This window comes from Mustela erminea, chromosome 18 (assembly GCF_009829155.1).
Source record: "Mustela erminea isolate mMusErm1 chromosome 18, mMusErm1.Pri, whole genome shotgun sequence".
Taxonomy (NCBI): Eukaryota; Metazoa; Chordata; class Mammalia; order Carnivora; family Mustelidae; genus Mustela; species Mustela erminea.
Window position 1 is genome coordinate 41,267,733 of NC_045631.1, and position 23,390 is coordinate 41,291,122.

The 23,390-nt window shown below is 48.4% G+C and overlaps 2 protein-coding genes across 2 annotated transcripts; both read right to left on the reverse strand.

Moving 5' to 3' along the window:
* Positions 1-444: 444 nt before the first annotated feature.
* Positions 445-4,052, reverse strand: LOC116577928 (keratin, type I cuticular Ha1). The gene is made up of 7 exons (XM_032321715.1): positions 3,667-4,052; positions 3,482-3,564; positions 2,976-3,132; positions 2,074-2,235; positions 1,853-1,978; positions 1,483-1,703; positions 445-839 (listed from the first exon to the last, which is right to left on the reverse strand). The coding sequence occupies exons 1-7, from the start codon at positions 4,012-4,014 to the stop codon at positions 707-709; spliced, it is 1,230 nt and encodes a 409-aa protein (XP_032177606.1). The 5' UTR covers positions 4,015-4,052; the 3' UTR covers positions 445-706.
* Positions 4,053-11,931: 7,879 nt separating this feature from the next.
* On the reverse strand, positions 11,932-17,056 carry LOC116576931 (keratin, type I cuticular Ha8-like). The gene is made up of 7 exons (XM_032319484.1): positions 16,628-17,056; positions 15,265-15,347; positions 14,082-14,238; positions 13,589-13,750; positions 13,378-13,503; positions 12,782-13,002; positions 11,932-12,067 (listed from the first exon to the last, which is right to left on the reverse strand). Exons 1-7 carry the CDS (start codon positions 17,054-17,056, stop codon positions 11,932-11,934), a joined length of 1,314 nt encoding a protein of 437 aa, XP_032175375.1.
* Between the last annotated feature and the right edge of the window lie 6,334 nt (positions 17,057-23,390).

Here is a 23,390-nt window from a genome sequence, read left to right on the forward strand (position 1 = left end):
CCTGAGGCTGCCTGGAAAGCCGGGACCACCAGGAACCAGGAAATACAGCACTGGACCTGAGGCTTCCTGCTGAGAAAAGATGAACTTTCCAGAGCCTCTTTCTCATGCCCAGCTCATGCCTTCTCCTTTCGAATTTAGAGGCAGTCAGCTCTAGAAGATGTCCAGGTCAACAGGGGAGAGTGGGAAACATGCAGGAATGGTCAAGAAGAGATGAAGTCTACAGCACTAGGGCTGCTCTGCCCTCCCCTCTGACAGCCTGCCTCACCCCTGCACCCAGGGCGCCAGGCCAGCCATCTGCCCGCCAGGCAAAGAACGGCTCTTGTACCCAAGAGTCAGGCCATTATGCAGCCTGACTTTCAAGTGGCTTTTTATAGAGTGCTCAAGAGATGGGCGCGGCAAAACGAATGAATACCAATGAGAAAGGCATCTGCTTTGCCAGGGAAATCAAGTTTATTAGCAGGTTACAAGGGAACGCCCTGGCATTTCCGAGGGTTCCCTGGGCGAGTGAAAAAGGAACAGACCACAGTGAAGAGAAGGGTGGGCAAGGAACAGCCTGCGGGGGGTGGGGAAGGGTGAGTTTCATGGCTGCCTTATTGGGGCGGCTGGAGCCATGTTCTCTGCCCCTTTTTGTCCAGAAAGCCAGTGTCGGGTTGAAGCTCTGGAACCTTGTGCCCTGCCTCCTTGCTTCTCTGGCAGCCCCTGGGCTCTAGCGCACGAAGGAGTTGCAGGGCCCACAGCGCGGGCGGGGGACACAGGGCGTGCAGGGGGCACAGGAATTAGAGACACAGGACCCGGAGGATCCACATGCATTCGTTGTGGCACAAGGGTTGCAGGGCAGCCTGGAGAAAAAGAAAGACGTGGAAAAGGTGAATCGAGGGAGGCTTGTAGTATATAGAAGAGCAGAATGCCTGTGGGATTTGACCTGTAACAGAGAGAGCCACAGATTCACCTGCTGTAAAGCTCCCTATCAGATTGCTAATGTGTTCCTACCACATAGTGCCCAAAGTACTAGACAGAAGCTCTAGAACTCTGGCTTTGACTCCCAGCATTGTTCATTTGTAGCTAGTGAGACTAGGAAAGTCGCTTAGCCTCTCCAAGCCCCAGTTTCTTCACCTACAGAATGGAAACAGTACTGATCCAACCGGCTTGGCAGTAACTACAAGGTCAGATAAGGTAGCGTATGGAGATGCACCCTCAACACAATACAGTCTTGTAAAATGCAATAAACATCATTGATCTTATATCTATATGACCACAGTTGAATGCAAAGAAATAGCTGCACAATTGCAGTTTGTCCATCAAACAACTCTCTTTTTTCTGTATTTCTAATGATGGCTATATTGTGTTTTCTGAGTTCTGTTTGATCATGTCTGGTGTGGAGTCATAATTTCCTTTTGAAAGAATGCAATCTGTCTGGAGTCCAACGGAGAAGCACACTTATGTGAGCATGGTTTCATCAGATATCTCCAGCTAACTACTCACTTGCAGTCCTCGCTCTCTAGGAGGCCCCGGTACGTGTTGATCTCGCACTCCAGCCGGGCCCGCACGTCCAGCAGCACCTGGTACTCCTGGTTCTGCCGCTCCAGGTCACTCCTGATCTCAGCCAACTGGGACTCCACATTGGTGATCATGCATTGCAGCTGGGACAGCTGGGAGCTGTAGCGGGCCTCGGTCTCCGTCAGCGTGTTCTCCAGGGAGTCCCTCTATGTGGAGAAAATAAGGAAGGTCACAGAGTGCCTCCTCAGCGAGGTTCCCCATGGGGCTCCAGAGAAGTCCCAGGCTTCACAAGGCTTCCGCTGACTCTGGTTCCCCAACCTTACATTGGTCACCAGGAGGACTGAACAATACCCACCAGGTTGTGCTGGGCCTGCAGCTCGATCTCCAGGGCGTTGACTGTGCGTCTCAGCTCAATGATCTCCGCCTGGCAGGACTGCAGCTGCTCTGAGCTGGACACCACCTGCTTGTTCAGCTCCTCGGTCTGAAACAGCACAGGGAAGAAGACAGGGTCAGACCCTGCCTCAAGGGCCCTGAGGGGTTACGGGGTCCTTAGCGGCCAAGTGCTGAGATGCCCACCTGGGTGGTGAACCATTCCTCCACGTCCCTGCGGTTGGTCTCCACCAGAGCCTCATACTGACACCTGGTCTCATTGAGGACGCGGTTCAGGTCCACAGCAGGGGCTGCGTCCACCTCCACGTTGAGGCGGTCTCCGATCTGGCAGCGCAGGGTGTTGACTTCCTGTGGATGCAGAAAAGGCAGGAGTGACTCTCCTCAGTGAAGAATAAACTTGAGCCCCATTAGTCTATTTCCTTGGAAAAGAGACTTTGAGTGGAGCAGTCTGTGACAACTCAAGGCAAAATGCTCTGTGCTCCACGTGGCAGAGCTCCCTCCTCACACAACTGTGCCATGGCACTTGGGCTCAAATCCAAGGATTTGCTCGGATGCCACCAAAAGATGGACTAATTCCCAATGTTCCCAATTTGCAGACTGACTGCAGAAGACCTCATAATACAAAGAATTCACTGTACAATTTCAGATTGTATAGCAAACAATTCTTGCCATCAAATAAGATCATGGCATGGCCCCTCCAGGAGAAAGGAGGAGCCCCAGAACATTTTTCAATAAGACTTTGCAAGAGTGGAGATTTAGATCTACCAGGCTTGATTCTGTGACTTTTGGGGAGAGAGATGAGTTGGTACAGCATGAATACAGCAACGCTGAGGTTCATTCAACAGCTCAGTGATCAACCAGAAGCTGATGGAGAGACTCTAGGAAACTCACATGATGCACCAGTTTTGAGTGAAAGATACACCTTATCTGAGAACATGGATAGGTTTCATCTCTTGTTTTTTCATTCATCCTGAAGTTTTGGTGTTTTTAAAGGAAAATCATAACCTCATATTCCAGTTTCTGCCATCCCAAATCACTCAGTACCTGAGGCTGAGCTAGGGTACTTCATTTTTCATTTCTGGTCTCACCTCCTCATGGTTCCTCTTGAGGCACAGGAGCTCCTCCTTCAGGGACTCCACCTGGGCCTCCAGATCGGATTTGCACAGGGTCAGCTCATCCAGGATCCTGCGCAGACCATTGATGTCCGACTCCACCAGCTGCCTCAAGCCCAGCTCTGTCTCATACCTGCACAAGGACAAGGTCAAATCAGTGACCAGCAGACCTCCAAGACGTACAGAAATTACCTTTGATAGCCCCCATGCACTTAGCCTTTCCATTTTCTGCAATGAGTAGACCCAAGAGACAGAGGGTTCTGGAGTCTCAGTCCAGACCAAATATTGATCCAAAAATAAACGGATCGATTTGAGTCCTCATCTATTTTTGTGATTCCTTTACTTGGTTCTCCTCAATCCCTATCGGATTCTTCACGACCAATGGATGGAAGTGTGGTTCAGTAAAGCTATGGAAAATCCCTTTCACTTAACCAGAGATGAAACAAAAGGAATGACATCAGTGTGAAATCTGAACAACTCACTTGGTTCTGAAATCATCCGCAGCCAACTTGGCATTGTCGATCTGCACCACCAGCCTGGCGTTCTCAGACTTGGCACACAGAATCTGAAAGCAAGATTCTACTGTGAGGGCCACTTGAACTTGAGAAGGTCTTATTGTTCAAGGACAGTCAGTTGCTGTTGCACCCTCACAGAAGACCCCCCTCACCTTTTGCTGGAGCTCCTCAATGGTCCGGAAGTAGGACTGGTAGCTGGGACACACATAGGGCTCCTGCTGCTGGCACCGTTCCCGGATGCGGCTCTCCAGCTCCGCATTCTCCCGCTCCAGCTGGCGCACCTTCTCCAGGTAGCTGGCCAGACGGTCATTCAGGAACTGCATGGTCTCCTTCTCGCTGCCATTGAAGGAGCCCTCACAGAACCAGCCGCAGTTGCCCACATTGGCGGGGATGTTGCAGGCCCCGGGTAGAGTGCAGGTGTGGCAGCTGGGGGGCACGCAGGGCCGGGAGGAGCAGGTGGAGCGGCAGCTCACGTTGGGCAGGCAGCAGTTGTAAGGCATGGTGCTGGAGGGAGCAAGGCACCTGGCTGAACACAGAGTCCAAGTTCTCCAAGGAGCTTGTGGATTTCCTTCCTCTGACGAGGATTTATATTCCCTTCACAGAGGGTGTGGACATGGTATGTAATGTCTTTTTTCTCTCTGTGTCTTCTCTGGTTTTCAAATGCCCTTCCCTCAGTCTGTTATTTGCCTTCCTCAGAAGAGTCCCTTGTCCCATAAAATTCTTTACTTGGGCTTCTTGCTAAGTCAGGACTCCTCTTCAGGCAGTATACCCATAAAATCAGAGTTTTGTGGTAGATCTTAAAAGAGGCCACACAGTCTGGCCCAGGTATCTGCCCTTGTTAATTGGGAGTTGGTCCATCCAATGACATTCTTCTGTGTTATGTGATCCTGTAAACCCATACTCAGACTCATTTCCTGGCCCACCTGGCATTTCTAGGGAGGGACTGGGATTGAGTCAAAGAAGAAGTTTCATTGAACTCCCTTTCCATCTGCTTTAAGGGAAGAATCCTTCAATAGTGCACCATTCCAAGCCTTGTAAGCCTTGATGTGGATAAGGACTGAGTTGGGCCATGGCTGAGAAGGATGGAGAACTGTTTGTGGAATGCCTCCTATATTTTGTGTACATGGATTATAGAAGCATTTCAAAGGAAGAGGCTCTGATCATTGCTTTAAGAACAGGGAAGTTTCTGGAGGAAGAGATCATTTGGAAGGATTCCTGAAAGAATCATGTAAATGTATTTTAACTGTCCAGGAGAAGTATCTGGGACTGGCTTGGAAAGGAAAAAGGCACTGCTAGTCAAACCTTACCACTGGTCTAGCTTTAGACCAGGATGAGCAGATAATCGGGGAAATCGAGAGATTGCCCAAAGGAGCCTACTCAAGGAGGATGATCTTAAAACTTCATGTGAATTGACCTTATATTCCATCATATGCCCATGTTGGCTTTAATATTTTCAAAGAACAGTTTTACAATTTCCAGTTAAACTTTCTAAGATTTTGCCCAATCTTCTCAGTGAAATCAACACACCCAGAAGATGGGCCACATCCCGTCCTGGAATCCCATCCCCAGCCTCACTGAGTTACACACAATCTGGTTTAAGAACCAAATGTTAAAAGGCACCGAGGAGGGCTCTGTGGTGGTATAATTGAATCCAAGGACTAAGGCACCAGGATAGAAACTGCTGAGACAGAGCAGAAGCAAATTGGCAGAGCAAGCTTGAAGTCATACGGGGTTGACTTGGGAGGGGAGGGAAGGCACCAGAAGGTCTGTGGAAAGGGGTGGCCCAAGTTCTGAGTATATAAAGGTTGCATAATTATAGGCCCCACTGGGGTACCCCCTGCATCTTGGGTAGCAGCATCTCAATTTCCATTGTGGCTTTGGCTCCCAGCCAGAATGGTAGTTTTATTGACAACTTATTGGAGTCCTTCTCCCCAACAAGCTTTCATGATGGTATTCATGCAGCACTCCGCTTGGGTCCCAGATAAAAGGTCCTCCATCTACCCTCTCCAAAGTCATTATCTCACCACTTATTATAATGCCATTCAGACAGAAAGCCCCACCACACTACAAAGAAGCCCAGACTTATAATAAAACCAAAATTTCTTTGTTTTTCTCCCAGACAATTAAAGGGGCAGAAATAGGTGGGTCCTGAGGCAGGCACCACTGAGACTTTCCAGAGGAAGGATGCAAGGCCAGGCATAGGGAGCATCTGTCTCACTTGAGCTGGGCTTGGGACAGATGGAAAGGCCTGTCCATCAGACTGATGAGTGTTTGCTTAGAGGGAATAGCACTGGCATCCTGCTTCCTGCCTCTTGTCAGCCTGTTCCAGAGCACTGGCTTTCCAGCCCAGAGCAGTTCCTCACCCCTGCCTTCCTCCCTACCCAAGGACACTGGCCGCTGAGCACAGAACAATGGCCGCAGTTTTTCAAGTTCTCTGGCCAAGCCCACTGATTGGCCAGCACAGCCTCACAGGGGCCTTAGTCCAAGGAGAGTGTTTAGGTCTAAGAAAGAGAAGATTCAAGAATTGGGTCAACAAAAAAGCAGAACTAGAATTTGCATGCAAAGCCAAGAAACCAGAGAAATGGAAACCAGGAGCAGTGCATTGAATAAGAGATAACAACGGACCAGAGAAGCAAGGAAGGAATCCTCAGAACCGTTGCAGCCATGCTGCTCCGACAAAGTGAGCCCATCTTCAAATGAGTGGACCTGGAGAATGCAATGCTGAGAAGTAGCCAAGACGACCCAAATCCATGGGCAGAAGACTGATCCACCCTGCTGAGAGTCCCACATGATGTAAATCAAGATGATTCAGAAAAGATCTACAGACATGGGATCACAGCTTCTGAGGCCTCCAAAAGAAGTGACCTTTCCCGAGGTGCCCAGACCAGAGCATCACCTCCATGATCCTGTCTGAGATTTGTCTGTGGCTGAGAAATACAGGATTGTCTATACGCGGCAACATAAGGTCAGAAGGGGACAATGCCTCCTGTTCCTGAATGAGTAAGGTGTGAACAGGAGAAAGGAAGAAAGAAGCAGAGGAGGACAGAGCTGCACAGGCTTCAGATCATGGCCAACCAGAAACCACACCAAACACACAGGAATAAACAAGCTACAACCAGAGATTCTTTTTTCCCTGTTGGCCACCCCACAGATGCAATGGCACAAGGATTCAGGAGAGGGACAGGAGACGGAGTGACTGGTGAGTGAACACAATGCTGCCATCCCTTGTAAATCTTGCCTCTGCCTTGTAGTGTTTTTTAAAATTCCAGTAGGCTTGAGTGAATTTGCTTCTTGAATTAGTGGGGGGAAAGGGACTCCTGCACTGTAAGGTCTTCGAGAACTCACACGGGCTAGGAGTCAACTTTGTGTACTCTCTCGATTTCCTAATTGAAATATCTGCAAATTGTACTCACTCAAAGAGAAACTGAGTGGTCAAGAGACAATCAAGGTCACGTTCTTTCTTTAGATCAATTTTATTCAAAGCACATTTATGGTGCAGCTTCTCCATGCTGGGCACAGGGATACATTGGAACAGAAGAATCATCGTTCTGGTAGAGGATTATATTTTTATGAGCAATTCAGGCTCATATGGGTCCCCAAAATATCTGAGAAACAAAACGGTGAGATATTTAAGAGATGTGAGATGGACATGTCTGGAAATATGTTTGTATTTAATGTAATTAGGAAATTGCATATACAACATTAAGGGCAGAAGTCATTTATTGAATCTCTGGCAGGGCTGGGGACAGGGACAGGGAGACAGGGACACGGGGACAGTGGGGAGATGACATGCTGCAGTCCTCTGTGAGCTCTCAGTCCTGCTGAGCACACATATGGGCCCACAACAACCTCTAGTATAAGGTGATATCTTTGGACCCTACCCTCCCAAAAGTTTCTTCCTTATTCCTTCACTTCTTCCCACACATACTCCTGTCCCAGCCTCCAGTCAGATCATTTTAAACCAGTGTCTGATTCTCTGCCTGGAGATGGGGGATGAGACCATTTCAGATTATTTACCTGTATCCCGAAGGAGACTGAGTAGTAAACCCTATTCCCTAGGTGACTCGGGGGTAGGATTCAAAGAAGCAGTCTCCTCAGAGCCCTTAATCCCTTTAAGAATCCTGTCTTCCATGAGGTCTGGTCATTATTTTTTTGGTAGTTGGTTCTTTTTGCTTTGGACACCACAGTTGAGTGGTCTGGCTGCCCCGCGGGATCCCCAGAGGCATCATGGTACTAGGGTACGCTTCCAAGCACGTGGAAGAGTTCTCCAGGACACAGTATGGGGTAGCAGAAGAAGAAGCAGCAATATTAAATCAAGCAAGTGAAAGAGGAAGTGTCAAAGGGCCTGAGACTTATGTGGGAAAATGGGGGTGACGCGTGAGCCAGCTGGTGAGCAGGCACACGCCGGCCACCCTTGGGATGAGAGAGATCTACTACCAGGAGAGGCATCTTGGTGGAGGGCCTTGGGGCACGTGTTTAGCATGTCCGGCAACCCTGCAGGGAGAAAGGAGAGGCAAGGGAGGGAGCTTTAGACACAAAGTCCAGCGTAAAACGGGAGCCTCAGCTGAAGAAGGCTAGGGGACGGCCAAAGGACAGAAGCTCGGTCTGAAATGTGGTTGGGATGGGGAAGATCCGGCAAGCGGGGAGTAAACACAGGAAGATTCTCCTTGGGGAGATTCCCAGGCCCTATAAAATCCATCAGAGCCGCCTCACCGCAGGATCAGACAGTCGGTCTGAATGGGCAGTCTTAGGCAGATCTGCCTCCAGCCCTTAGCAGTTGCGTACAGGGACCGGGCAAAGGGCTTGAGAGACAGACCACAGGGAGACCTCGTGGGCTCATTTCCCTCCCAACCCTGAACTTCTCCCCCTGCAAAATGGGGACTGTGGAGCCTGCTCTGCCTCTCCCGGGCGTCTGGGGCATTTCAAACTGGATAGCCTGTGTGAAAGCACGTTGTAAGTGGTGAAGGGATGGATAGCTAAGTGATTCGGACGGTTTTTCTCTCCTCTTCCTCAGTAGACAGAGTGTTTTTAACAATGGTGGGGGGGGGGGGTGACCTTCTTTCATGATTTGCAGTCCTTAAAATTGCCAGGGTTCTCAGACTATTTTGAAATGAGGTACAACCTTTATTTCTTGTGCTGCCCTTTGTGGCAGAAATTCTCAGCAGTGGTTCTGCTAGCATAAACACTCTACCATTTCCTTCAAGGAAAAGGAACCAAAACAATGGGGTGATTATGGTTCTGTCATCCTGCCCACACAATCGGAGACTTGGGCTATGTGCAGCACAGTGGTTAGGAGTACAGTTGCTAGAGGTAGACAGCCTGGATCTGAATCCTGGCTTCACCACCTACTAGCTGTGTGACCTTGGGCATGTTCCTTAATCTCTCTGAGCCATGGTTTCTCACTCCAAAACGGGGATTATATGAGTTTATATACATAAATGTATCTGTAACTTAGATGAGTGCCATGGCTCGATGAATGTGAGCTTCAGTGTTGGTGACGATGATGGTGATGATGGTGGTGATAAGGGACTGGTCTCTGAGGAAGCTCTTCACACACACCCCAAGCAGAGTGATGCCTCCACCCAGCATTTCTTCCCAGGAAACCCAAACCACTTCACACATACATTACGCACCACACACAGACACACACACACACAATGTCTCATCAAATCTCCTCTTTTAAGTATAATCAAGGGGCTGGACATGAACTTAAGAAGCACAGGTCAATTACCCTGGGGCCCCACTGACTCATTTCATGTCACCAGAAGAATCCCTCAACCACTCAATGACTCATCTTCTCTCCCTCTCCTTAAAAGGGAAAAGCAATGCTTACCTACTGTCACGGTGCAAGAATAAGTGGGTTTGTTTTGTTAGACTGCTTTGAACTTGTTGGATGAAAGGAGCTTTTAAAGTACAAAGGAAAAGCAAAGGTATTTTGGCCAGGTGCTAAATTAAGACTTACCAAGATTGTTCTTTCTTATTGGGACCTACCCTTAGAGATGTATCACCTGAGACACCTGGGTGGCTCAGTGGATTAAGTGTCTGCCTTCGGCTCAGGTCATGGTGACCTGGATCCCAGGATCGAGCCCCATGTCAGGCTCCTTGCTCAGCAGGGAGTCAGCTTCTCCCTCTGCCTGCTCTGTCTGCCACTCCCCCTGCTTTGCATTATTTCTCCCTCTCTCTCTCTTACACACACACACACACACACACACACAATCTTTTTTTTAAAATCCTTAAAGGGGCACCTGGGTAGCTCAGTGGGTTAAAGCCTCTGCCTTTGGCTCAGGTCATGGTCTCAGGGTCCTGGGATCAAGCCCCGCATCAGGCTCTCTGCTTGCTGGGGAGCCTGCTTTCCCCTCTCTCTCTGCCTACCTGTGATCTCTCTCTCTCTGTCAAATAAATAAATAAAATCTTGGGAAAAAGTCCTTAAAAAGAGAGACAGAGAGATGTCACCTGTACCCAAATACCTATACAGCTTCGAAAAAAGAACAGAGGCAGAGTGGAGGAGAAGGGAGAGAAGGGTGTGACCGCCTCTGACCCTTCCAGATTCCCTGTGTTGGAAGTCCTGGTGCTTTCCAAGCAAATCAGTCTTGCCCACACAGATGGTGGCCAACAGGTAGGATTTTGGATTTGAGAACAGTCGGAGGCACAAAAACCAGGGCCTGGCTTAAGATCTCTCCACCCTTCAGGCTTGGGACTATGGTCACTCCTCACCAGGATGGGCTGGACTTTGTAAATTTCTCAGCAGGCTACTCTGATTTGGAGAGCTCACGGAGCAGAGAGGAGACAAGAACCAGCTTGTGGGGGCTGGTGTGTCAGCTCTCCTTTAACACTTGTAACCTCACCAATGAATAAGATCTAGACCTCAGGGGGTCATAGAATCTGGGAACTAAAACACCCTCTAAAACCATCTCATCCAGCCCCATCAGATGCCTGAGTATCCTCCTCAACAGCCCCACCAGGTGGTTATAAAGACCTGTTTGTTTGCCTCCAATGATGGGGAACTCACTGCTTCCCATCTCTGGGCAGCTCTGACGATGCTCTCTGGAGACATGCTGTTTTGGCCATGGCTGCCTAAACATGGAGCTTCTGGTTCATGTGTCTACTGTCTACAAGGTCCAAGCCAAGCAGCTGCCAGAAAGCTTGCTAGTGGAGCTCATGAGGAAGCTTGGGTGGGTCCATTTGGCCTTCTCTAGACTGATAGTCTAGACAGGCTCAACAACCATCATCCTTTAATACATTCAGCATTTCATAGCGTGCAGGGGAAAGGTGCTGCCTTGATCCGATGAGATACTGCTCACACACAGGATCTATAGGAGGCCACAGCCAACTCCTTCTACAACATATCTGGCCCGTGAGGGGTTCAGTCTCCAAAGAAATGCCCTAACCCAGTTATTCTCAAACTTGAGCCTGTATAGAATCACCTGGAAGGCTCAATAAATCAGACTGCTTATTCAGAAAGTCGGAGGTGGGGCCCAAGACTTTGCATTTCCTAAAAGTCCCCAAGTAAAGCTGGTTCTACTGGTTGGAACACTTTTAGAACCACTACCTCAAAACTTCTCATGTTTAATATTTTTCCCTACAGTGCCTCCAAAGTATGGGCTTTGGGCCTAACTCAGGGAGACCAGGATTCAAGTCTTGATTCAGCCACCAGATGCTCCCTCATTGCAGGCTTTGGCAGGCCTCTGTTGTCACAAGATCTCTGAATCCCCAGGACTGAGCCTTGCTTGCCATGGGCCCATGATCACAAAAGCTTACTTTAAGTAGAGCATTCTAGGGGTCCTGGCAGAAACTCTGACCTGAGCTTCTCCTTTGCACAAGGATGAAGGCTCTGCCCTGATAAGGGGAGATTTTAGCTGGTGCGAATATTTTAAAAGCTCTGTGAATCCAGCTCTAATAAGCTTTAGATACTTATGGATACCCAGTTACAGCTGGGTATCTGTCAACGGTGTCATTTTGCTGCAGGCCGATTTTCAACTGTGGTCCTGGCTGCCTTTGCCATCTCCCAGGACCCCTTCTGTGAGGGAGCCCCCAACCCCTGCTTCTGTGGGAACAGCTGTCTCAAGGGGTCCCTCGGCAACACTCTTGGCATAGGATGGAGACACTGACCACAGGCCCTGGACTCTTCGTGCTGCCGAAGTGAGGTTTATTAGCAAAATAAAAACAAGGCTACCTACCACTTCTCAGACTGTGAAGCAACAGGAGAAAGCAAAAGAAGTGTTCAGGACACCCTAAAGAGAGGAAGCCAGAGCTGAGCCGCTGGACTAGAAAGCCCATCAGCAGAGAAGCGTCGCCGGGCATCAGTCTCCTGCCCTATAGGCCAAGGGAGCAAGCCCTCGGGGGTCGGGCCTGCGGAATGGAGACAGCGGAGCTGCAGACGGTTCCCATCTCCTGAGTCCTCAGGGCTGAGGAGTGTGTCAGCATCGAGGTGTCGAGCTGGAGCCACAAGAGGCCCGAGGAGGCCCAGAAAGGCAGGGAGAGCAGGGGGTACAGGCTGCAGGGCTTGGGCGGGGGGTGCTGGAAGCTGGGGTCGCACATGGGTTGCAAGGGAGCCTGCGGAGAGAAAAACGTGTTTGAAACACTGACGTCAGAAGTGCATGAAAGACAAAAGTACACAGGCATTTCAAAATCGGAAAAGCAAAAGGGGACTGTAGACCTTGGAGTTCCAGCTGGGCCTAGAAAGTCCACAGTGGAGCTGGGACCAGAGCTCATGGTGCCCCTGTGCAAAACCAGCCCTTCCGGCTGCAGGTAAAGGAACACGGACAAGAAAGGCAGAAAGGCTGGCCAAGCAAAAGCAGCTCAGCTGCCCTCCTGATTGACACATAGCCCCCAGTCTTGTTCCTTATTGCTTAACGGGGTGTTCTATCCACCTTACCTCTTGCACAGCACAATGGGAGGACAAAATGAAAGAATGGTTGCAAATGCCCTTAGCAATGTTTTTTAACATTGAGCATCAAGAATCCCTGTTACTAGAATACTTCTTCCAGAGAGAATTTAACAAAACCTAAATACACTGAGCTTTCAGTATTTCAGCCCCCCTGTGGCAGTGATTAACATCTGGGAATATAACATGGTCAGCAGAATGGATGGCATGAGCTGAAAAGTTCCCTCACACCTTCCCTTATGTCCAAGCAGCTCACCAGGCTTACCAGGTAGCAGGTTTGTCCCCAGAGATGCAATCTGCCATGCCACCCCTCCTTTCAAATCATCCCCACAAAAGGGCTTTGTTTTTATACATGACATTGGCACAAACATTGGGGTACACACTTGCAGTCCTCGCTCTCCAGAAGTTTCCGGTACGTGTTGATTTCGCCCTCCAGCCGGGCCTTGACGTCCAGCAGCACCTGGTACTCCTGATTCTGCCGCTCCAGGTCACCCCGGATCTCGGACAGCTGCTCCTCCACATTGCTGATCAGCACCTGCATCTGGGCCAGCTCGGTGCCGAAGCGGGCATCAGCTTCACACAGGGAGTTCTGCAGACAGTCTTTCTGTAATGGCAAAGGGGGAGGCAGGTGGAAAATTGTGGACTGCAGCTCTCAGTCTCTCCAGTAAGACTGTGATACCCCGGGGTATTGCCAGACCTGGAGAGCAATCTAGCTCCTGTTAGAAGACCTCAGATAGAATAACCAACAATGTGCCATTGCTCTTCATTGCAGACACAGGATAAGTGTGCAGGACCTGCCCCATAGGGGTGAATGTTCATTCCCCAGCATCCACATCTATGAGAAGGTTCTTGCACAGGCAAGGAAGTTGAGGTTTGACCTGTGTCCTGGTCTGTATTTAAGGGGGGCCAGTACTGAGCCAGGAACTGCTCTTGGGAGTGGGAGCCAAGCAGAGGCCTCTAGGTGTACACAGGAACTCACCAGCGTGTGCTGAGCCTGAAGCTCCACCTCCAGGGCGTTCACCGTGCGTCTCAGCTCCAGGATCTCCGACTGGCAGCACCGCAGCTCCTCGGAGCACGACATGTCCTGCTTGCTGATGCTTTCAGACTGAAGCACAAGCCACAGAGACATGATCAGCAACCTTCCCATGGGAAAGCCGGGGTCCCTCCCAGCTCTGAGGCAGCACCCTCACCTGATCTTGGAACCACTCTTCCAGATCATTGTGGTTGGTCTGCACCACGGCCTCATAGTGGCACCGCATCTCCTGGAGCACACTGCTCAGGTCCACGGTGGGCTCAGCATCCAGCTTAATCTGGAGCTTGTCCCCCAGTTGGCTCCTCAGAATGTGGACTTCCTGTGGGCACAGGAGGGGGACATCCCAGTCATGGAGTCCCCACTGCCCTCCACCCCAAAGCCTCATCTCCCGCTATCTACCCTCCCCAGTGATTTCCCTGTGCTCCTCTGCAGATAAGGCACTAGCCTAGCATTAGCCTAGCAACTTCCAAAGGCTGTGGATGAAGAGCAATTTCCTACTGAAAGCTGGAGCTCACCTCCATAGCTTTTGAGGTTTAACCACAGGGCAAGGCCTGCAGATCTTCCATCCTGAGCAGGAAGAAGAGCTTCACTGCTCCCCCCAAACGAGCCCGAATTCATCCCCAGAAAGTCTGACACAAAGGGCCATGTACCTGCTCGTGGTTCTTCTTAAGGCAGAGCACCTCCTCCTTGAGGGATTCCAGCTGGGCCTCCAGGTCACATTTGGCGAGTGTGAGGTCATCCAGTGCCCTGCGCAGGCCACAGATGTCGGCCTCCCCCAGCTGGCAGAGCGAGTGTTCCGTCTGGTACCTTTAGCAGGAATGATATAGGAGTAGGGGGTAGAGAGCAAAGGGTCCCCAGGACACTGGCAGCCATTCTACCAGCATCCTTCTGCAGTCTAATTGTGAGCTGACATTTTGTAGGTGGCACACTCCCAGCCCAAAAAGCAATGGGGTATGTCCCATTCATTTGACACTAAGCACCACTAGGCAGAGCGGCCAGTACTGAGGGTGCTGGGGTAGACACATGGTCAGCACCTGCCCTCATGGGCTAGTGGCGAAAGACAGGGCAGTAGAGTAATCTGACAACTGCCATGCCAGGTGATCCCCACAGACCCTCCTCTTCCATGCCCCCTACTAAGGCAGACTCTGGGTCCTCTCTCAGATTAGAAGCCAAACGCTTCTAATGGGAGGTTGGAAATGGCTTTCTTTAGCCCCAGAGGAGTGAGGCTTCTACAGAGCTCTGAAGAAAGACAATAAAACACAATGCTCCTTCCTGTTCCTGGGTTGGACCTTCTCGGGTGGCATAAATCTTTTGACCTTCCCAAGCCTCCATCATAGACAGTGGAGCATGATATTTGTCGTGAGTTCCTAGTGCTAGTGCTCACAACTGGCTGGGCTGCAGCATGGAAACACCCTCATGGAGGCAGCAGAATTCGGTAGGAAATGGACTTTGGGGTAGGAAATGTGGTGCCGGTTCCAGTCCTACCACTCAGTAGCCACGTGGCTTCAGACAGGTCACTTCAGGGCCCTGAGCTTTGGTACTTTCACAAGGATGGAGCCATTACTGCCCTGCCTACCTCCCCAGGTCCTGGGAACAATAGCAGCAAATGTATGATGTATTCTCAAACATGCCATGAACCATAAAAGCTAAACAACCGAGGGGCAGAGGAGTGTTCTTTCAAGACCTTGGACATCATGCCCTCTCTTTTCTCCTGCTGTAACTATCAGTTTGGGATCTTGGTCAATTATATCTCTGATGCGAACTTCATCACAAGAAGCAAGAAGTTAGGCTAGGCACCTGCCTCCTCCCTCTGCCTGTTCTACCCCAACTCACTTGGTCCTGAAGTCATCTGCAGCCAGCTTCGCATTGTCTATTTGCACGACCAGCTTATTGTTCTCAGATTTGGTGCACAGGATCTGGGGAAAGAAAGTAGGTTTAGTAAGTCCCTATCCCCAGAGCCATCAATGGCCTCGGGTCAAAAGAAGTTACATTGGCTGAGATTCAAACGACAACATCCCTTTGAACAACACAAACTCCCAAACATGTAAGAAATGCTGCTGTGATACAGGGTTGGAGCTATGCTTGAGGATGCTTGGCAGAGACAAAAGGCATATAGCCAAAAGAACTGGGAGATGGAAAGGAATAGCAAACTGAACATATAAGAGAGACTTAATTTTATTTTGCCAGCCATGATACTTAGCCTGATATAAACAAGATCTGAAATCTAGGCCACAGAACAATGAGCTAGCTGGTTATGAAAGCTTTAAATGAAGGGGGACAGATTCTCAATCAGAAGTCCCTTATGCTGGTTGGCCAACTTCCCCAAAGGTCTTCTGTGAATCTATCCGGGTTTCTGTGGCCCCTATTTGACATGATTTGCCTTCCTATCTCCAAAGCAAAGGTGTAGTTTCTTAAGAAGCATTGGATTGATTATCAAAGGGGCCAGTAGCTATGCAGAAGAGACAAATACTACTGAATGGACATATATTGGTTCATAAAAGACACTAGAATACACTGCCTTGTACTGCGCCAGAACTTAGATTGCACTGTTTTTGCAACTACAATGTTAGAATTTTTTTTAAGATTTTATTTATTTATTTGACGAAGAGAGATCACAAGTAGGCAGAGAGGCAGGCAGAGAGAGAGAGGAGGATGCAGGCTCCCCGCCAAGCAAAGGACCCAATGTGGGGCTCAATTCCAGGACCCTGGGATCATGACCTGAGCTAAAGGCAGAGGCTTTAACCCTCTGAGCCACCCAGGAGCCCCAATGTTAGAATTTTAAGTACCGAGACTAAGTAAACATAGACTCAGAATCCTGGAGAGATTCAATTCCAACATCTCATCTTTTACATATTCCCATTCATCTGCACTCGAGAAATTATCTTCCCACAACCAAAAAAAAAATTTTTTTTCAACAGTGGCTGTTTCTACTTCCAATCCAGGCCCTGAAAATTTTGTGCAAGTGTCAGTAATCTTTTTCTATAAAGGGCCAGACAGTAAATATATAAGACTTTGAAGGCCATGCATCTCTATCACAACTATTCAGCTCTGCCATTAGAGCACAGAAGCAGCCATATGCAATACATTAATGAATGAGCATGGCCATGTACCAATAAAACTTTATTTATAAAATCAGTCAGTAGGCCAAGTGGGCCATAGTTTACCAACCCTTGATCTGAAGCACCACAAACCTCACCTTCTGCTGGAGCTCCTCAATGGTCTGGAAGTAGGACTGGTAGTCTGGACACATGGTGGACTCGTGACATTTGCTCGACTCTCGGATCATGGTCTCCAGCTCCTCATTGTCCCGCTCCAGCTGGCGCACTTTCTCCAGGTAGTTGGCCAGACGATCATTCAGGAACTGCATGGTCACCTTCTCATGGCCATTTGGGGCACCTTCCACATAGTTCTCACAGACTCCAATGTTGCCGGGAATGTTGCAGGTCCCTGGCAAGGGGCAAGCGGTGTGGCAGCTGAAAGGCATACAGAGGCTGGGTTTGCCCAGAGGGGTTGCCCCCACACGCGCTCGGTTAGCATGTGCCAGGATGGCTGACAGGCACTGAGAGGCAGCCTTGGTCTCTGGAACCTGTCCGCTCAGAAGAGAACTACAGCGATGAGAAGTCATGGTGCTGAAGACCAGACGTGTGCTTTGCCTACAGTTAGATTTGCTTGAAGTAGAAGCCTTCTTCCTCCAGACCTTATATAGGTCTGTAGTGGGTGTTGGTGCAAGAAAACAGGCATTTTCCTCATTAATATTTATGTTGATTCTCATACAATCACTCTATTAGTCAGTGATTTTTTGTCTCTTATAAAGAGTTAATGAGCTCATGAAAGAGGCCTTCACCCACACAGGATACTTCCCCTCACTGCAGGGTCCTAGAACACAGAGAAATGAGGTCTTTTTCAAGCCCACATTCTGTGGCTTATGTCTCTTTCCCCTCTGTCAGCTTATGTCTGTGAGGTAATTAAGAACCGGAGTCTCCTAAAATCCCCTCAAAATCTCTCCCACTCCAGTATTCTTTTCCTGCCTTCAAATCTTCCCGTCATGGCAAAGTCTAAAATGGTCATCAATCAGGCACATTGAGGAAAGCAAAACAAATCACAATTAGTTTCTTTCGGCAGGTGTGTATAGAGATCTCCACTGTGGGACACAGCTTAGCCTGCTTGGAGGGAGGGGCTTAGATTTTAGTAAAAGGAATAAGAAAGTAAATGACCTTTACTATAAATGCAATAAGAGAAGGGGTTTAAAAAGAAGCTGCATAGATTTTAAGAAGAGAGCACACTGTGTGACTAGAAAAAGACTTTATGGAACAGGGAGCATTTAAGATGTGTTTTGAATGATAGTTTCCAGGATACAGTGGGACAGAGACCATCACTCATAGAGACCAAAATGAACAGAACCAAACGCGTCTGGAAAATGGAAGATAGTATAACTGTGCTGGCATTTATAAGGAAGACACATATACCAGCCCTGGAAAGTTGCATTCAGTCCAGGTTGTGGGAAGCCTTGAATACCAGGACCACCCCATATATAGCCTTCAAGTAAACCCAAATCAAAGGTGGGAATCTGTCCCTGGAAGCTGACTCTCCCCAAATATGAGGAAAAATAAATATCCATGTTCCTTATGGAGGAAAGTAATAGAGAAGAGATGAAAATCTCCAGTATCATCATTAGAGGACAACATCAGACCAGAAACAACAAAAGAGAAACCTAACTTCCAGATTGATTTTGGTGTCTGAAAACTGAAGAGACACTTTTTAACTACCATGGGTCAAAGGGTAATGAGAAATTAAAGTATTTTAAACTGAATTAAAATGAAAATAACACCTATCAAACTGATTTGGGCAATTAAGACTTCCCTGTGCAAGCATGAGACAAATTAGCTTGGGAGGTGGGGGGAAAAAAATTCATGAATGAAACAGGGTAATCTGTGATTCTCAAGAAATAAAAAATTATGTTTTTGTGTATTAGAGTCTATAGGCTAATTAAGGCAGGCAGTGATTAGTATTTTATGGTGTCTGTTCTCAGGCACCTCCCCCTCCTTTCCGGCAGCTTTCCTTGTAAGACATTGGTCCTCTCACCCACTGACTCCCTCTTCACCTTGTTTAAGAAGATACGTACTCAAGAACTTTGATCTTCCATCTTTTGAAACTTGGTACATTTCTTTGAAATGCACCTACCTTGATGGTCCTTTACTTAGCAGACTGTAAAATAAAATTTAAATTTCCTTAATCTTCAGACACACTCAGCGCATCAGAAGCTTTATGGCCTCCTCTATTCCTAAACAAATAAGCCAGTGGCCAGTTGTTCAGTAAGCTCTGGAAAAGGGCAGCCAGCCAGCTTCTAGGCTATGCTAACGAAGACGCTGCTTTGACCCCATTCCTGAGATGAATGCATTCACCAGGAGGGCCCTTGAGGCAGTAGCTACGTGTTTTAGGTAGCTCTAAAACATGGAATATGAGCCAAAGGAGATCTCAAAGTCCTCTAGTCTAAAGCCCTTTGGCATTAAATGTCTTCTGATAACCTTCCAATTCATTGTCCAGTCCACCGCTCCCCAGAAGGCCCCTCCCGTCATTGGTCAACTGGGCCCCTGTGGCTCAGTTTCCCAGGCTTTGGGCAAGATGCTAGAGTCAAGAGATAATAACAGCTAGCTCTGTCTTCTGGAGTTATAATACAGGGGACAGTTAGAATGTCCTTTATGCAGAAAGACATATCTACCTCCGTGCTGTTTATGGCTCTTGCTTTTATTTGTTCCTGCATTCATTCAATAAACATTGAGTGAGGACCCATACTGTGCCAGGCAGGGTCTGATGTTGGATGCTGGTGGTATGCTAGCAAGTAAGTCAGAGAGTTTGCCTTTAGTTAATTTACTTTCTCGTTCTACCCATGGGGTCCCACAGAGGATAAATCAATCATTCGGCCACATGGCAGACCTTCAATTCTTTCTAATCCCCTTTCCATCCTGAATACATTCCTATGAATACATCCCATGGAGTCTCTGTTACTCTTTTTTTTTTTTAAGATTTTTATTTATTTATTTGACACAGAGAGAGAGAGATCACAAGTGGACAGAGAGGCAGACAGAGAGAGAGGGGGAAGCAGGCTCTCTGCTTAGCAGAAAGCCTGACGTAGGGCTCAATCCCAGGACCCTGAGTTCATGACCTGAGCCAAAGGGAGAAGTTTAACCCACTGAGCCACCCAGGCACCCCCTCTATTACTCTTAAGTGAGGACCCTAGAATGGAATTTCTGATGAGCTGGCATTAAGAGGCTGCCAACAAATGGCCCAGCAAACCTTCTTGGCCAGGACTCCTGTGTGCTCTATGCTGATCCCTCCAACTCTCATATACAATACGATGTCTCATATACAATCAGTGAGACCCATGGGAACACTTCCCCCTTAATTACTCTATGTATGGATATGGGCAATATTTACCAAGGCAGAGGCTTACCACCATCTGTGAATTTGTCCCAGTGAGCTACTCCAAGTGATTCAATATTCATATAACCTCCTCCAATGTTCAAAGCCCTTTCAAGTCACCATGAGGATTGCAATGATGAATCAGAGAAGTGCCCATCTCTGAAAGCAGGAAGAGCAGAAAGAGCAGAGGGGACTCAGAGCAGAAAGAGAAATAGTTCATGTCACTCAAAGGAAAGAAAAGTCACAGAGAGAGCTGCAGGCATGGGGTGGGGGGTTGGACATCAAGAGACTTTAGCTGGAGCTTGAAAGACAGGTAAGATCTGGACAGGCAGAGGAAAGAGGGAAAGAATTTCTAGAAAACAAAGATAACCACAGGCACACACTTGGAAGCAGAACCATAATGGTGGGCTCCAAAGAAGCAGGGGTGCAACCTCAGGAATGCGAGCATGCAGCCAACAGAGGCCTGCCCCAACAGAGATAACTTTGAATGACAGAAAAATGTAGACCCCCAAGAGTCAAATAGCATTTTTAAAGCCTATAGAAGTGGAATTTATACTAATTTATGCAAAAAAATCATCTCCTTATATTTTTATAACTTCCACACAGTTGATTCTCAAACTTTAGGCTGTATCAGAATCATCTGGAGGGCTTGCAGAAAGACAGATTGCCAGAGCCCCATACCAGGGTATCTGATTCAGTAGGTTTGGGGTCAGGCCCAAGAGTCTGCATTTCTAACAAATTCTCAGGTGATACCAACTCTGGGGTTTGGGGACCACACTTTGAGAACAGGACCTCTGTTCTACAGAAAGAGAAGAGCTTTCTGGTGGCCGTCATCCTATATAAATGAAGCCCAATGTAGCAAACTGGTATTTGAAGATTCAGGAGGGGCCAATGTTTGCGCACACTTGAAATGTGTTAGCATGGGTTGTCTTTAATATAATAAGCAATTCTGTTTGTTTTCATCTTCCTAGTTTACTCTTCTTCACAAAGGTTTGTTTTCTAAGAACATCTAAGACAGAAGGAGAAGGGAGGGACCAGAGGGGAAACCCATACAGTGTTTGTTAAACCTGTGGGTATGAAGTCTGTCCACAAGAAACAATGTCTGTAGCGGACAGATAAAGGTCAAGTGAAGTGGTACTGATTAATATCTACTAGGTGCTGGGAATCTGGCTTGGCAGTCACACAGAATTTCATGACTCTCTCTCTCTCTCTCTCTCTCTCTCACACACACACACACACACACACCACATATTCAGAGTTGAGACACACTATCACGTTTGACTACCTACTATGTGCTCCCCAGTATTGTACCTCAGGCTTTAATCCTTTCAATCACACTGCAAAATGGTTGCCAGTATCCCATTATAGAATAAGCAAAAAGCTCAGAGCAGTTAGGTTACTTGTCTGAGCTCACAAAACTAGAAAAGGAAGTCCGAGAAACATTAGCTCAGGTCGACCAAGACCCTCAAACCCAAGCCAAGGCTTCTTGCCAGCCACCACGGACACCCATTCCATCCACGTGCTCCACTCATTGAACCAGTGCCGCAGTCCCCTCTGGGCTGCACGCTCATCCAGAGAGCTAGGAGTATAGCGGGGAACAGGACAGAGTCCTCTGAAGGTTTTGACTAGACAAGAGAGATGACCAAAGGGTAGTTTAGGAAAAGCAGCGCCCAGAATGCACCCTGGGATGGAAACACTGAATCTCCATTCTGCACAATCTCCAGCACCTAGTGTAGTGCCTGGTACATAACACATACCCAGGAACTGTTAAATGAAATGGTGAAAGGCTGAAGTGTGTGCAGGATAAACTCAGTACAGAGGAGACGGGGCAGACGGAAGAGGAGAAAGTTCCTACAAGATCCCTAGCAGCATGTGGTAAAATCAGGAGTGCTGACAGAGAGGAAGAGAAGACAAGAGGACTCTACCAAAACACTACAGGGCTGAGTGATATGGGGGTGGTCAAAGGAGAGACAGCAAAAGTCTTTGAGGTCCCTGGGTTCCTGGGACAAGAATGGGGTGATAAGGGAAGCCGGGAAGTCAAGGCAAAGAGCTGGCTCGAGGGGTAAGATGCTGACTAAGTTCTGAGAACGTGAAATGTGGCCCAGTGGGACTACCCACCAGGAGGACAGAGGGAAAGGTCTGGAGCCACACGAGAGCAACCTGAGTGGCTTGGACTCACTGAGACACTCTCCAGAGTCTCTGAGATTTCTTACACCTGGCAGGCAGGTAGAGCCTGGGTTGAGCTAGCCCAGAGGCTCCTACCTGAACCAGGCAGTGATTCTCCAAGGGAAAGTCCCCTCTCCCTGCCAGAGGGGACATGGTGAGGAGGATATTTTGGTTAGAGGGAGTGTCATTTAAAAACAAACCGCCTGTGTTCTCAATGAGCTTTTAGCCATGACGGGGCTCGGTATTCATATTTTTGAGAGCTAAAACAACATTAAGTGAGAAGTGAGGGGTTTTTTTTTTAATATTTGTTAAAGAAAAGCCACAGATAAGGAAGAAAAAAAGGCTGAGAAACACTAAATTAGGTGACAAGAAAACAAAGAAATGATTCAATGAGACGAACTCGGGGACATTATTCTAAGTGGCCCACAGAAGGGGCAGATTTGATTTTGTTCTTAGTCAGGAAGACGAAGGGAGGATGAAGGAGTGGCGAGGCAAAGCGTTAGCGATCACACGTCATGGACCCCAACGCACAAAAATTAGTATCTAAATAAAAAATGTTCCTGTTCGGAAAAGTCCAGAATTCCACCTCAGTACTCTTGGCTTCCAGGAGTACACGGTGGTGGGAGCAGACATGTGGGCCCTTCCCCAAAGCTGGCTCAGTGACTGCCAGCCTCTGTCCCGGGGCCTGCAGCCAGCTACCCTCACTCCTTCCACTTTGCTGGTATTTGGGAGAAATGGCATTTGGAGTAAAAAACAGGCAATGAGTGGAGAGGCCTGCAGAGGCCTGCCTGGTGTTACTGTGTGAAGCCTGGAAAAAAACATTACAGATCAGCACATTGGTAGTGCAGAGGCAGTAATCTGAAAACTAGTGGGCTTGGAACTTAACTAGGTGGCTCAAAAGAGGATCTGGTTCCAAGCCAAGAGAGCAGTAGTCTCAGGGGGAAAAAAACAATCAACCTCATTGAAATCTAGACACAAAACTAGACACTGCATCCAGGGTTCCTATCAGTCCAATATGCGAGGACAGTGGAACCAAGGGAGGCGGGAGGGCCCAGGGTGGAATGTACAACGCGAGAACCGGTCTGTAAATGGAGAAATGCTTGGGTTTTGGCACCAGAGGGCGCCCTGAGCTGCCGGGCATCATTACGGATGATTGTAAAACCAGTGTCTAGGTGCCCTGGGCCAGGCAGGATAGCCACCTGCCAGCTAAATAGCCACCTGCCAGCTTCCCTAGACTGCAGTGCCCCCTGTGTCGGAATAGCCTTTCCTATCACATCCACTAACCGTGGGGGTCCCAAATTAGAGTGCATGCAGATTGTGACCTGGCCGGTCAAGGCAGGAACAGGCCAGATTTTCACGACCATGTTACATGA